This window comes from Ziziphus jujuba, chromosome 1, assembly GCF_031755915.1.
Source record: "Ziziphus jujuba cultivar Dongzao chromosome 1, ASM3175591v1".
Lineage (NCBI taxonomy): Eukaryota > Viridiplantae > Streptophyta > Magnoliopsida > Rosales > Rhamnaceae > Ziziphus > Ziziphus jujuba.
Window position 1 is genome coordinate 44,716,316 of NC_083379.1, and position 15,601 is coordinate 44,731,916.

The following is a 15,601-nucleotide window of genomic DNA, read 5'->3' on the forward strand; positions in this document are numbered from 1 at the left end:
CTTTAAATATTTGTCTTTTTTTTTTTTTTATATTAGTACCAATAAATATTAAACTATATATAGTTTGACATTTTACACTTTGATTTTTTTTTATTTTTTTTTGACATTGTGGATCTCGAACTTCATTTTTTTCTGTACTTTACACCCTTTTCTATTTTTGCTGTTAACTTTTTAATTGACTTATCATGTGCTTGGCACATGGGATAAAAATAAGGGTACCAATGCAATTTTATATAATTTAAAGTGCAAAATACAAAAATTTTCAAATAAAAATTAATAAAAAATCAATAATTTTTTTTACTGATGAGAATTATTATTCTTTTAATAAATTAGTATTGCTTTAAAGAAATGGAAACATAATTTTTGAAAATATTAAAAAAATATTATGTAAATATTATAGAGATTAAAAAAATAATAAAGACTTATAAAAAAGAAGTAATCAAGCATCTATAAAGTCTAAAATAAAATTTTGAAAGATTATTGTCATAAAATATGTTATTTTATTTATCACATGGATTTTTTTATATTTATATTTATTATTTTTTTAAAAATACTCTCAAGATTTTCTAATATTTTTTAAAAAAACCCTAAAAAAGGATAAAGTATTAATAAAATCTAAAAAAATGAAATATTATTATAAAAAATATATGTTATTTTATTTATTACTTGTACTTTTTACATTTATATTTATTGTTTGTGGAAAAGATATTTATAAGATTTTCTAATATATATTTTTTTAATAAAATTTTTACTTTTCCATAAAAAAATAATTTTTAATGCATGTGCAATTTTTTTTTTCTTATTTATTTTTTTAAGGATATCTATTATATGTAAAAAAAATATATTATTTTTATTTTTGAAAAATTATATTTTAAAATTCTTTTAGTTCTTTTACAAACTTCTTTAAAAAGTAATAGTATTATTTAATATTTTTTATATCTTAATTAATTTTTTCTTTGAAAATTTTTGCATTTTACATCATAAAGTATATAAAATTGCATTTTGTATCTTTATTTTTTTGCCCTATATGCCAAGTGTATGACTAGTCTATTAAAAACTTAACAGAAAACAGAAAAAGGATGCAAAGTGCCAAAAAAAAAAAAAAAGTAAAATCCAGAATGCACAATGCCCTAAAAAATAATTTAGGATGCAAAATATTAAATTGTGTATAATTCAAAATGCATTGATGCTAATATATATTTTCAAAAAAACATCAACTGGTTGTGAGAAACATTCTGCTTTGACAAGGGAAAGTTCATGCCTACATGTGATAAAAGTAGTTTTTAATAATTGTACAATATTTTGCTAAGTCTTTCTTTTTTCTGTTTTTGGCCTTTTGATATAACACCCTAATTAAGTTTCGTTGACAACCATTACACTATGTCTAAATGTAGGATTCTAGTGAGGAAAAATAAAAATGAAAACATAAGAAGGATTTTAATTTCCAATGTTTGGCTACAAGAAAAAATCTAAGGGAAAAAAAATACAGACAAAAAATTTAGGATGGAACTCCAAACCTTTTATATTAATCAATATAAGACTTTATTTGCATATTCACTCTATAACATGCATAACAGAGATTTATGAGGAAGTTGACTTTGTGAAGAAAAAAATAAATAATGTCCGCCCTTCTTTGGCTCCCTAGCGGCTTGCTCTCTCTCTCTCTCTCTCTCTCTCTCTCTCTCTCTCTCTTCTCTTCGCTCAGTGGTCAGTTCTATTGCTTCTATATTCTTTTCTTTTCTGAAATATTTAAATCACTAAACATGAAAGAGGCATTCATTTTCCTCCTAATTTTTTTACTTTGTTTTTACTTTCAATTTTTTTTCCTTCTGTTTTTCGACATCTAAAGTCTTAAGAGAAAAAAAAAAAGAAAAAAGAAATTGATTTATTGATTTTGACGAATATAGTATATCTGCAATAATAAAGTTATGATTTTGTACGGATGTGGACATGACGTATTTGTATTTTTACTTGGTTAATGAGAGTACATACGTACATGACATCAGCTTTGCGAATACATTACATGCATATATACAAAGGAGAAATTGCAATAAAAGCAACACCCTTTTATAAGATTTACATTTAATACAGTAGTAAATAGCACCTTCTTCAACATGTAATTAATTTTTTCTTTATAAATTAAGTGATGAAGTGGGCTCACATCGTACTATTATTATTGCAAGCAAACCGACCATCAAATATATATTTTCAGGATATATTATTATAAATAATAAAAATAATTTTAAAAAAAAAAAACAATGAGGTGTCAATATTGGAATTGTATTTTCATACACGTGTACGTTTTTTTTCATTCTTTGAAAAGCTAGCTCGTTTAGACTTTTTAGTCTCGCACCGCTTTAATTCCTCATATAAGGTGAGCAAAGCGGCTAAAAAATAATAACTGAGGCTTGGCTTTTAGCTTTTTATTGAAAAGGCTTAAAAAAGAAAGAACAAAGGGTTTTGGAGAATCAATCAAAATATATAGTGTCACGTACCACTAGTGCGTTTCAATTCCAATCCCCACATAATAAATTATAAGGTTAAAAAAGTTTGCATTATTACGATGAGTTGGTTCACAGTATTGAAATGGGTCATATATGGAAAAAGTCATCAATTTCACAAACACATATTGACAAGGAAATCAAGTATAAAAAAAAATATACTGACAAGGAAATCTCTCTCTCTCTCCCCCTCTAAAGTCTAAACAGGTTGAGTGCGTAGCATTATTCAAAATATATTACCTTAAGGTAAGGTAATAAGAAAACCAAATATAGAAGAAAACAGACATATGATTTTAACACCCTACCCACCTTGTTAATTTATGTAACTCTATATTATAGGCTTTTGCTTTGACGAATGTAAGTAGAAGAATCTTTGAAGAAAAGGCCTTGTTAGCTGATTCGTTACAATTTCAATTACCTCATTGCCCAATCAGTATTTATTGATAATATATGCTCTAAAGATACAAATGATACAATGTGATTTTGGAAAGTAGCGTAATTTCGTGCATGGTTTTAAGAAAATTTGTGAGATTAAGATATATATTAATTACCTTTTGTTTCTTTGTTTTTTGTAAAAGGAAAACAAAAAGGGAAATGGAAAAGCAAGGTGCATGGATTTCTCGGAAAAACCAATTATTGGAGACATGATAACTGTAAATAAATAAATATTGTCTAAATCAAAAAGTACTCTCTTTTTTTTTTTTTTTTTTTTTGGTGAATTAAACAAAAAGTACTTAAACAATATAAAGAAAGAATAAAAGATGGGGACCTAGTACATGAGAATCATGTGGGTAATGACAAGTACAATAACCCAATGCATTAAAACTTACCATACCCCATAATTATTGGTACTTAATTCACTTTTATTTTAATTCCTTTGCATATTATTCATAAAGATCCAAGGTTCCATGTTCGCCATTGCCAAAAGCAATTTTCTTTTACTTTTTTTTTTTTTCCTTTATGGTGTGGAAATTCTGCAGAAATAATAAGATTGTTTTAATCCAAAAGAATAATATCCATTCTTTTCTACAGCACCTAAATAAGCATATGGATTTTCATTTCTTTTCCAAAAAGAAAAAAAAAAAAACCCAAATAAGTCATTAAACATCCGTTTGGTATATAAAAAGAATTTTTATTGAAAAACTATTGTGTATTTGGTTGTCAGTTTAAAAAATATTTTTTGAGCTTCATTTAATGCTTTTTAAAAAATATCTTTTGAGCTTCATTAATGTTTTTTTGGGCTTTTCGTATGAGCTCAAAGTGAAATTTTTAAAGAAGTCAAAATTTTTGGATACTCCATTTTAACTAAAAGTATTTTTTTATTAATAAATAATTATTAATTTTTAGCCAAACATCTATTATTTTTTAAGCAAAAGAGCTTGATAACTAATAAATATTTATTGTTCAAAAATAAACCATACCAAACAGACCTTAATAATAGTAAAATTGTGATTATCTAAAAGAATATACAAAAACAAATATTTATTAATTTTTAGTCAAACATATATATTTTTTTTTAACCAAAAGAACATATGACAATGAATAAATGCTTATTATTCGAAAATAAACCATACCAAACAGGCTCTAATAATAGTAAAATTGTGATGATCTAAAAGAATATAAAAAAAAAACTTATGACAATCAATAAGTGTTTATTGTCCAAAAATAAACCCAGCTTATGACAACAATAAGTGTTTAAAGCATTTTTTTTTCCAACAAATATTTATTGATTTTTAGCCAAAAGTCCATTTTTTGACCAAAACATCTTGTGACAACCAATAAGTGCTTATTTTTTGAAAATAAACCATTTCAAATAGATTCTAATAATAGTAAAATTGTGATAATCCAAAAGAATATGAAAAATAAACACTTATTGATTTTTAGCTAAATGCTCATTTTTCTAACTAAAAGAGCTTATGACGACCAATAAGTGCTTAACATCTAAAAATAAAATATACTAAACAGATCCTAAAAATAATAAAATTGTGATGATACAAAAAAATATAAAAAGAGCTTATGACAACCAATAAGTGTTTATTGTCCAAAAATAAACCGAGCATATGGCAACATTTGGCTTCTCTGTTTTGGCTTAAAGCATTTTTTTTGTTTTTTGGGTCAACAAATACTTATTAATGTTAGCCAAATGCTAATTTTTTTTAATTAAAAGAGTTTATCACAACCAATAAATGCTTATTGTCTAAAGATAAATTATATCAAATACACCCTAATAATAATAAAATTATGATGATCTAAAAGAATATAAAAAATAATAGCTTACTGATTTTTGGCTAATGTCCCTTTTTTTAACCAAAATAGCTTATGATAACCAATAAATGCTTATTGTTAAAAAATAAACAATATCAAACAAACACTTATAATAATAAAATTGTGAAAATAGAGCTTATGACAATTAATAAATGCTTATTGTGCAAAAATAAATTAAGCTTACGAAAATAAACCATTAATAATCAACTAATAAGCTTATTGAATTAAAAATAAACCATTAAAATCACGCCCAATGGGACTCGAGTCTTCACCTGCTTAGAATCGAGACGCCTTAGCCACAAAGCCATGGGCGAAGACAGTTTGGGGTATGAAAATTTATGTATTTATTTCAACTTTGATTGAAATCAAAAGTTTCTTCATATTCCATTTTTCCTTTTTTTGAATGCCTTACGAATCTCTTATTCCAGCTGCATTCCTTCCTTCGAGCCGGGTCATGATCTTTCTTTTTTGATGGAAAAGCCAAGTCATTGACCTTGGGATTAGAAAGCTGGTTAATTATATACTAAGCATATATATGATTGAATAAACTGTACGATGTGCTGTATTTTTCATATATCTCTATATCTCTTTACGCAATTGCTTTGCTTGCTTCCACACGTTGTAATAAAAACTACACGATGCTATTACCCAATAAAAAAAAAACAAAATACTACACAATTCAACCACACTTAATGAGCAGCTATATTAAGTAATAAGTTTGGGATAATGATCTTCTATCATCTTTTTTCTTGATTGATATGATGTCATTTAATTATATTTAAAAACAATAATAAAGAAAAAAAATTAATTAAGTGAAAAAAATTGTGTTAAAATGATGAAACCATCTATCACCAGTGGATATCATTAAAAAAACAAAATTGAACAGGAAAGGATATGAATTGATTAAAACCAGTTAACCCACCAAGTATTGAATTTTAGCAAAATTTTGAATATCGAGCTACCTTGGCCTGCAATATATATGGAGTGAAGATCCAGAGGGACTGTCCTCGATGATGAGACAGCCAATTGGTTGACTATATATATATATATATATATATATATATGTACACACATATCATATCAAATAAACAAAGGTATTAATCGTTAACTTAATGAACATTAACAAATTATATTATTGGTTGATGCGGTTAGGGGAAGTGGACCTTACCTACCCTTCAACCCTAAGAATTTATGAGATTCTTTCATCAGTTGAACTAATTAGTGTCTATTTGTATAAAGCCAGTTATGTAACAGTCGAGGAAAATATTGGGGAAATTTATTTCTTTTATTTTTGAAGTATATATTCAAGTTCTTTTCCTTCCCCATCTCCAAAATATATAAAGTTTTTTTTTTTTTTTTTACAAAAAAGAAAAAAGAAAAAAAGAAGGATATCACTATCAGTTTTGACGATATCCAATATATGGAAATTCTATGGTGAGGACGGTCCGTATGAGGACCGCAGTATTAGTGACGGTTTTTCATAGTATTAACGACGGTTTCTTAGAAAATCGTCACCAATAATATAAAAAACCGTCACCAATACTGTGGTCCGCATAAGGACCGTCTGCACCATAAACGGACTGATCCAATATATATATATATATATATATATATAGATGTAGAGTGTATAAAGTTAATTCCTAAAACTTCCATGGCTATGAGAGAATTCAGGCTACCATAGGTGATCTATGGCTTCTAATGTACAAAAAATGTGACAAAAAACAATAATTAATATATTATAAATAATGAATAAAGATCCACTAGCAGAGCCTTCATAATTCTTGGTGGCCCATATTGAAATGTAAAAATTAAAGCCCTTTTCCTTAAGAAATAGAACCAATAAGGATATATAGACTTGTAGAATAATACTGAAGCACATGGCCTTGATGTTGCATTTAAATATTTCACTTGGTACCATCATTTCTTTGCAAATGCGACCATCTACCAAATACATCATTATCAATTTTGGAAACTTATATATAATATATATACATGTATGTATATATTAAAGGAAGTTCCATATATTTATTTTTATACTATATATAATAAATAATTTTTTTAGATAAATTTTATTTTTAAAAAACTTTATAATATTTAAAGAGTTTTCAGAATTAAACACAATATTTAAACCACATCAGTTTAATATTTATGTTTTAGACATTAATAATGGAGAGCAATTTTTTAAAAAAAATATATTATTCATATAACACTTTTTTTTTTTTTTTAAACAATCCATGTTCCAATAAGGAATGCTCTTAGCTCTTTTGGACATCACATAATTTAATATTTATAAGACAATGAGTGTTGTCGAATGACTTCCACTTGAAATTTCTATTAATAGATGACCAATAGATGACCTCATATCGATGCTTGTTGATAGTTTTGATGGCCTTATCACTAAATAAATAAAAATAGCCATTCTAACTGTTTCAACACATACAATGAACCTTATTAATTGGTGTTCTTGAGAATCTTCGATATTTCTTCTTTACTTATTATTGGTAATGATAGTAGTGGGAGCACTTAAATTTAGACCCACAGCAAAAAAGAACAAAACAAAATTTAAAAACAATGAGTTGGTTTTGTTAGTTGCAAGTCTAGAGTTTAGATATAGTCGAATGTCAAATGCACCATTTGGAAGTTCATAAACAGCATTTAATAAATATATAATTTATTTACTGAGGGTATTTGACAATGGAGTCCTTAACTGTAGAAAATATAACCTACCTAATAGTTTCATATTATCATATTAATAAATTTATATTGTCAGTTTTTTAAATAATTAAGATTAGTGTTGAATATTTTAGTATATTTGAGATGTTTTACCAACTTAAAATTAAAAGTGTGTTGACCCTCATTAATTGGAACATGTGTTGCTTACAACATAAATAATTAAACATGGATCGATCTCATGGAATCTTCTTTATTTTATTATTACTTTAATTTGTGTTTTCTAAAATGTAAGAATAACCAAAAAAAAGAAAAAAGTAATTATATTTTGGTATGTTTGACTTTTAAGATTTTGTAAAGGATTTAATATTTATATTCAGCAATTTCAGCTCCCAATATTTCAATTTGTTGCAATTTGATCTTTGTCAATTTTTGATTGAAAATGTTTAACAATTGTTTTATATTACTCATATTAAACTGTATCAGATTTTAAGCTAAAAAAATAAATACTAAAATGCAAAATTATAAAACTAGTTATAGAAACCTACAATTTTTTTTTTTTTTTTTTGGTATCATTTAGCTTGATTTGATATAGTTTACTAGTTAGATAACTTGCATCAACCTTTTTTTTTTTTTTTTAATAATCTGTATCAAAGTGGAAAATATCAAAAATAATTTTAATATTTTGCATATTAATATATTCTAGTTTAAAAAAATGATATAGTTTGATATCAATATGTGAGACAAAAGTTAAATCTTATAATCAAATATCAAACAAGGTCCAAATTATAATAAATTGAAATATTGACCTAATTTGCTGAATCAAAAAATTGATAACCTAAATTACAAAATTCTAAAAATTAACGAGTACCAAAACATAATTAATCCAAAAAAAAAGTAATTAAAGATTTATATACATATACGACTCCAGCAATATTGGAAATTAAAATTAATGTTACTTATTTATATCTAGGTCTTTTTAAAATTTCAAAAGTACTTATAATGGCCATTTTAAATTCAGCTAGAATAGTTTAACTCGTATTCGTTCATAATCTGTGCTTACCTAAGCACATGATATAATGAAAATTAATTAACTTTACATTTTCAAAAGATAAAAACTTTCCGTTTATTAAAAAAAAAAAAAAAACTTTTAGTTATTTATAATGAGTAAATCACACATTTCACAAAAAGCCTATAGAAAATTTGTTAGTGGACAATTAATATATACATGCATGCAAATGGGAAGGGAAATAAATTTTAATTTTCTGAACAATTAATGAACCGGGCGACACATGCATTATTATATAATATATATCATTTACCCAATGGAATCAAAGATGGAATTACAAAACTATCCACGTGATTTTTGTATACATATAAACAAATTAACTTCTGAAAGTATATATTCTGTCAACATAAATGTGATTAAACAATGACTGTTCATTAACCAACAACATCATGCATGTTAATGACCGCTTCTTTAGCTGTAAATTAAGAGAATTGAATCTGTAAGTGGTTATAATAAAATTATATGCATAGAGAGAGAATGGTTTAAAAAAAAAAAAATCCATGGAAGTGAGTATGGAGATCAAACTATATTCTCTATTTTGGTTAATACAACACCCCACTTTTCAAGCAAAACAATAAAAATAAAAATAAAAAAATGTCATTCTCTATATTTTGGCCCCCAATAAATGTCATTGCCTATAAAATAATCATGTCTCGCTGTCTCCAAAAAGTAAACCCATATTTTAGGTTATGTTTCTGAATTTGACAGGCGATCTTGCACCCATAGGCCTATATTATTCATGGAAAAATAACAATAATTCCAATAAAAAAAAGGAAAAAAGGAAAATAAAAGATATTTTTGAGGAGGCATGTGTGGTTACGATTGTGTAAACAATTAAAGCTGTGATCTAACCATCCAAAATAAATGTGTAGGATGGTAGGTTTCATGCCTATGGACGGTGTTCTCTATAATGATTGTAATAGCATTCCCAAACAAGAAAAAAAATTAAAATGGGCTATTGTTTGTTACTTCTATTGCATGGGGATTTTCCAATATAAATTCATCTGAATTTGGTTTTTTGTCTCATTGTCTTGTGCATTTAGGGTTAGATGCTAAGCTTATTTATGGTACTAAATCTATATAGATGCATATATAATTTACATAAAGCATTAATGTTTGTATAAAGTTTTGTAGTGATTTACTTTACTCTACTCAAGATGAAGCCTATTTATTGGTAATAGAATAAATTCAAAAGCAGTCCCTTTTTTTTATTTGTAATAAATAAAAAGAGATCCAAATAATAATTTATTCTATTTTTATAGATGTAAATTGTATATCATATCAACTTAGTCAATTTTATTTGATAAAGTAGTTCAATTTGATTGCTTAAAATCCAAGCAAGATTATACTTTCATTTTGGTGGTCATCTTTGCTCACGAGGCTTATGTCAGCTTCACAGGCAATATGCAAAATAAACATTGATTTCGTCAAAATTTATAATTTGTATATATATATATATATATCTTTTGATTTATTTAATAATATAATCAACTAAAACCCAATCCCACTGACTTTAGGCAGGACAAATCTAATTCTAGTTGGGTTATTAAGTCAAATCAATATTTTGTTACTTCAAAAATTTCATTTCCCGGCCTTTGCGAATAAGATCAATCTAAAAAGAAACTTAAATAGCTATTGTTTTGCGTGTGTACTTAAAATTATATTTTATATTTAATTAAAATTAACAGTGAAACGAATAATTTTGTGGTTCTAGAAACCAAAAACAGCTTTCTAATTCATGAAAAATAAATCTTATTTAAAAGTATAACTATAATTAAATATATAAAAGTTCAAAAATTAACTCTTTTTTTTTTGGCTGAAAAGTTCAAAAATTAACTAATTAAGGCACAAATATAATAGATATTCATTTAACATGCATGGATTTATGGAATGATTTAGTATTGTTTTTTATTTAAAAAAAGGGTAATTTCTGGTTTTGAATTTTGATGGTACATGTTGTCAACTGGTCACTGGATATCCAATTATAAGGAATATATATAATTTAATAATAAATTTTGATTTATGTTTGGCGTGAGAAACGTTATAGCTAAAACACGATATAAGGTGAAAAAGTGGAACCGGCAGGCTATCTTATCTCTTTTTCTCTTGAAAAGTTGTTTCCCATTTGGCGTCCACCCATACGTCATTCAATTTTGTCGCACTTTTCTATTGTCTTCATTATATTCATATACATTTACTTTTCGAACTCTCTTGGAAACACTCCAACGGCATTTTTTTACATAAAGCCAATCTTTTCAAATCTTCCAACGGCACCTTTTGCTTATTTGCCCTCTGCTACGCCACACATTTCATTCAGTACTAATTTCCAATAACTTGCTACTTTCATTCAAAAAAAAAAAAAAAATATATATATATATATATATATAAACAACAACAACAAATTGAAGGGTTGCAAGCAAAAATTAAAACTCATAATTTTAATGTTTAATGAAAAGAAGGACAAATTGACTATCGGAATATCAACTCCACTGGACACCTGCCTTTGTTTTTTTTTTTTTTTTTTTGGGAATATAAGTGACACTTAGCCCTTGAACTTGGAAATATATGTCAATTACTCTATTACAATTGGTGAATTAATAATCAATGCAAGATTAAGACAAACAATTTTTTTATATAATTAATTAGTTATGGTCTTCTCAAGTAAATTAAGGTACATAGAGGACAAGTGACAGTAAAATGAAAATAAATTACTTAAAGGTAACTGGGTTAACTAATTAACTAAATAACCCTTTCATTAAAGGTCATTTTTAATTAATGACATGATAGATTAACTTCTGGAGTACAATTTGAATGATGCAATTTTTTTAATTTTTTAATTTTTACTGGAAACAATTTGAATGATGCATTATTTGTAAAATCCTCAACATATATACAGTAACACGGAGGAGAAAAAGGATAGGAAAACTAAAACTAAAATATTATGTGAATTTAATAGAGTATATTACAGTGATTTTGATCATTTAGCCAAAACAAAAAAAAAAAAAAAAGCCAAGCCAAGCCAAACAAGCTGCAAAAACTATACAATCAAAAAAGTGTAAAAGAAAAGGAAAAAAAAAAAAAAAAAAAAAAAAAGCACGCCTTTATGTCACAATTAGTCCCACATGACTAAACCTTCATAATTGGTTGGAATCAAACTCTGATCCACAGTCAACAACTGCTCAGGAAAATCACCATAGAATTCAGCTCCTCCGCCTAGTATCAATGGTGGGTCATACACCCAATTACTATCGACCGAGTCAACCAATATAAACTCGTTCCCCGACTCGGCCGACTCAAAAGTCCCTTCAATGTTAGGTAACTCAACGATCTCGCAAAGCTCCTCGGATTCCGACACACTCGACGGCGACAGCGATACAGAAGACGAAGACGAAGACAACGATGACGAAGATGGTGACGACGTTGAAGTTGACGTTGACGGTGTGGAATTGATATCCACCATGGCTGCTGCCTTGGCTGCAGCAGCTTGAATATCACGAGGCATTAGAGACACCGGCCGAGGAAGCAACTCCGACAGTTCGGGGAAATTCAGAACGGCGGAGCTACCTTTGATGCTGATGGCCGCCACGTCATGGGCTCGAGCCGCCATTTCGGGGTTGGAGAATGTGCCGAGCCAGATGCGAGATTTCTTGCGCGGCTCTCGAATTTCGGACACCCACTTGCCCCAGTTCCGCATTCGGACTCCGCGGTACATCGGATGTCTGCTGCCGTCTTTGTGTCTCTTTGATACCCCAGCAAGCTGCGTTTTCAGAGATGGAGCCGAAGCACAAACCGAAGGTGAAGGTGAAGGTGAAGAGGCCGAGAGAGAAGAGTTACTGCAGCTTTCGACCTCAGAGTTGTTTAGTTCCATGGACATTGATGAGAATGACGGTCCAGTATAATTGGAAATGTGATTATAAGAGAATGTTTGGTATGAAAAAAAGAAAAAATTATGGAAGAGCGTGTGTGCGAAGAGAGAGAGAGAGAGAGAGAGAGAGTGTGAAGAAGAGGAAGATACCAATGATGGTGGTTTTGTAAAGAAGAGGAATTAGTTTGGCCGCTCCTTTATAGCGACTCTCAACCTACTTTGGATTTTTTTCACTATGAAATAAACATACTAACAATATAGTTGAATTGGAAAAAAATATATATACATATATATATATATATATACAAGGACAAAACAAACAACAAAAAAAATTATTACCAAAAAAAAAAAAATAATAATAATGACAATAATGCATATATGTACATATGCTAAGGTGGTACTATTCTACTTTTAGAATTTTACTAACCATGGGAAGAAGGGGGGGTTATGTGGGACCCAGAAGAGAATGTGGCATATGAGGTAAAGGATGGGCTGCATTTGTACCATCAACCTTATAATCAAATTTTTTTGTAGAGATATCATTAGTCCACGTTTCACTTGTTTTGTCCGTTGAGGTCAGTTGCTTTTGTCCGTTTTCTGGTTCACAAACCAATTCCCTCTCCAATCCTCCATTACATATTTATTACATCATGGAAACTGGAAATTCATTATTTATGAGTCATGCGGCCCGAAAATGTTTATTATAAATAATACTCAATCTTAACTCTTTCACCTATATAATTTTAGTACCGCAGCTTTTTTTGTCTTTTTGTTCCTTTTTTTATTTTTTTTTCCCCTCAATATTAGGTGTTAATTGTCTTCTCCTTTTTAAATTCCACTTTTATTTATAAAACTGTGGGGACAAATTAATACATTCTGTTTAGATCGTTGTGATTATTATCTAATTAAAGTGTGTCTTCGTTGCTAGTAATTTGAGGAAAGCTCCTAATTGATATTTCAGATTTTATAATTACTTTTGGACGTATTACCAAGCATTTTTTATTACAAACGAGAGAAGGGAATTTTCATCATGTTAACGTTTGAATTTTAAATTTAAAATGTATTTTCTATAATTTTACTATTAGATCAAGTTTAGAAACACAATAATTAAGAAGCATTGCAAATGCACTTTTAACATTTATATGTATATATATATGTATATATATAATATATATATATACATATATAAAAGAAAGAGATCAGCAATCAAATAATTTTAACATGCACATTCTATTTATATATATGAACGATATAAAATTATTTCATAAGAAGAATGATTTTAATTAAACCCCTTAACAATTGCCCACTGACTAATTAATTATAATTTCTGTTTTATGGAAGATGCACCAGTTTGTGGCAACGGTGCCCATGGATTTGAACCAAATTAATTATTACCATTTTGTTAAATTAAATAATTTTTAGAGTTATTATGAAATCACATTATGGTCCAATCAAGTGCGTGTTTTGAACATCTTTTTCCCTAAATTAATTATTAGATATAAGAAGGAAGTATATATAAAGAAATATATATATAAAGTCATCATATTTTATTACAAAAACGACAGCTCATATATTCAATACGAATACAATTATTTTAATCCATCATTGGCTCCTGGCGTGAGGACTATGATGATGGCACTGTCTCAGACACAGCATTGTAGCTATGAAAACAACTAGGCGGGAAAAAAAAAAAAAAAAAGGGATAATATATTCACCAAATTAAAGAAGAATATTACAAATTTAGGTTGTTTTTATTTGTTAGTTTGATTGCATATTTTGTGCATACACAATATTCCAAGACATGCAATATTGTAACCAGATTGTATATACTCTCGTGTTTTCTTACAGACTAATTTCTTTTAGTAAAGTCTCTATATACTAGAAATTATATAATAAAGAAACTAAGAAAGCTAGATTAAAAATATTTATTAAAAAAAAAAGAACTGGAAGGAAAAAAATTAAAGTTTACAACTAATACTCGTGTTTGGTATGATATGGAAAAGATTATTGTATCATCTCTCTTGTTTATTATTGGAGGTTAAAATGCAACAGACATTTTATTATTAAATTTGCATTTCGTACACATTATTAATTATTATCATTTTATATAATATATTTCTAGACTTATTATTGAATTGTAAACTCGAACAAATTTGTTATATTGATTTCTTGCTCATTCCTCCATTAATCTAGTCAAAGCTTGATTTTAGTCATGATCATGCGCGCAGATCACACCGAATATACATTCATATAATTAATCCACTGCAACTAAATTATAGAACTTTCGAAGAAAAACTTTAATAATATTTAATTACTATATCCAATCCCAAGGAAATGAGGTCCTAGCTGAATTGTCAATTGAGATAGTCCTTAATGCGACATGTTCATAAGCAGCCTTGTATTTCAAAAGTCTTATTAGTACTAGTTTCAATTAATTATATTAATCTGTTTAATTTTGTTTTCAAGAAAAGGTTGGCTTTATATTGCTCGCAGTTGCAGCCTCATCAATTTATTTGAAAGAAGATATCTGAGATTCTAACACTGTTCACATGTGTGTCTTCAGCTCCACATTTAAAACATTTTACACATACTTTATTTTTTTTTCGGCCTGTAATTTTTCCGTACATGAGAAACCAATTTTGAGTTCAACGTTCTTCTCTGCAAGAAATTAATAGCAGCTCCATTTATTGGAATTTTCTCTTTCACGTGGCCAATTTTTATTAATTGTTGTACCAAGTAAGTCACTAAAAGTAAGTAGGATTTTATATTTTATCTAGCAAGCTTGGGAATTGAAATTAATTAACAAAACTACCATGCTGACTTCATATTATAAATTTGTTTCATGAAAGAATTTCGTGACACATGGTTAATAAAAAATTGACAACTTTTTCCATACGGGCAAAGTTGAACTGGTCCAGATGCCAAATAATGTGCCAAATTGCAAGCCAAACTTTGTTTTATTGTTTATTTCTTTTGGAAATGGTAGTTGAAATATAAACTTCTTCTCCTTTTTAACAAAATAATTAAAAAAAAAAAGTCAGTTGTACTAGCTAGATTAGTTTTCTAATGTGAAAATAATTCTCATTGAATTAATATATTTAAAGACCAATACTGAATTACGACAATATTTAACGTTCAAAAATATATTAGTTGATATTAAACCCAAAAGCAAAGTTAAAATTATAAATAATGAGAATTTACATAGTAGTTCAGTGTACAATATGCATATAA

At 27.6% G+C, this 15,601-nt stretch overlaps 1 protein-coding gene across 1 annotated transcript; it reads right to left on the bottom strand.

The window, feature by feature from the left end:
• Positions 1-11,452: 11,452 nt before the first annotated feature.
• LOC107404402 (ethylene-responsive transcription factor TINY) lies at positions 11,453-12,579 on the bottom strand. Its single transcript, XM_016011352.4, has one exon. It carries the CDS (start codon positions 12,377-12,379, stop codon positions 11,618-11,620), a length of 762 nt encoding a protein of 253 aa, XP_015866838.2. The 5' UTR covers positions 12,380-12,579; the 3' UTR covers positions 11,453-11,617.
• Positions 12,580-15,601: the final 3,022 nt, after the last annotated feature.

Coding starts and splice junctions, on each gene's coding strand:
- LOC107404402 (XM_016011352.4), bottom strand. CDS start 12,379: ATGTCCATGGAACTAAACAACTCTGAGGTCGAAAGCTGCAGTAACTCT.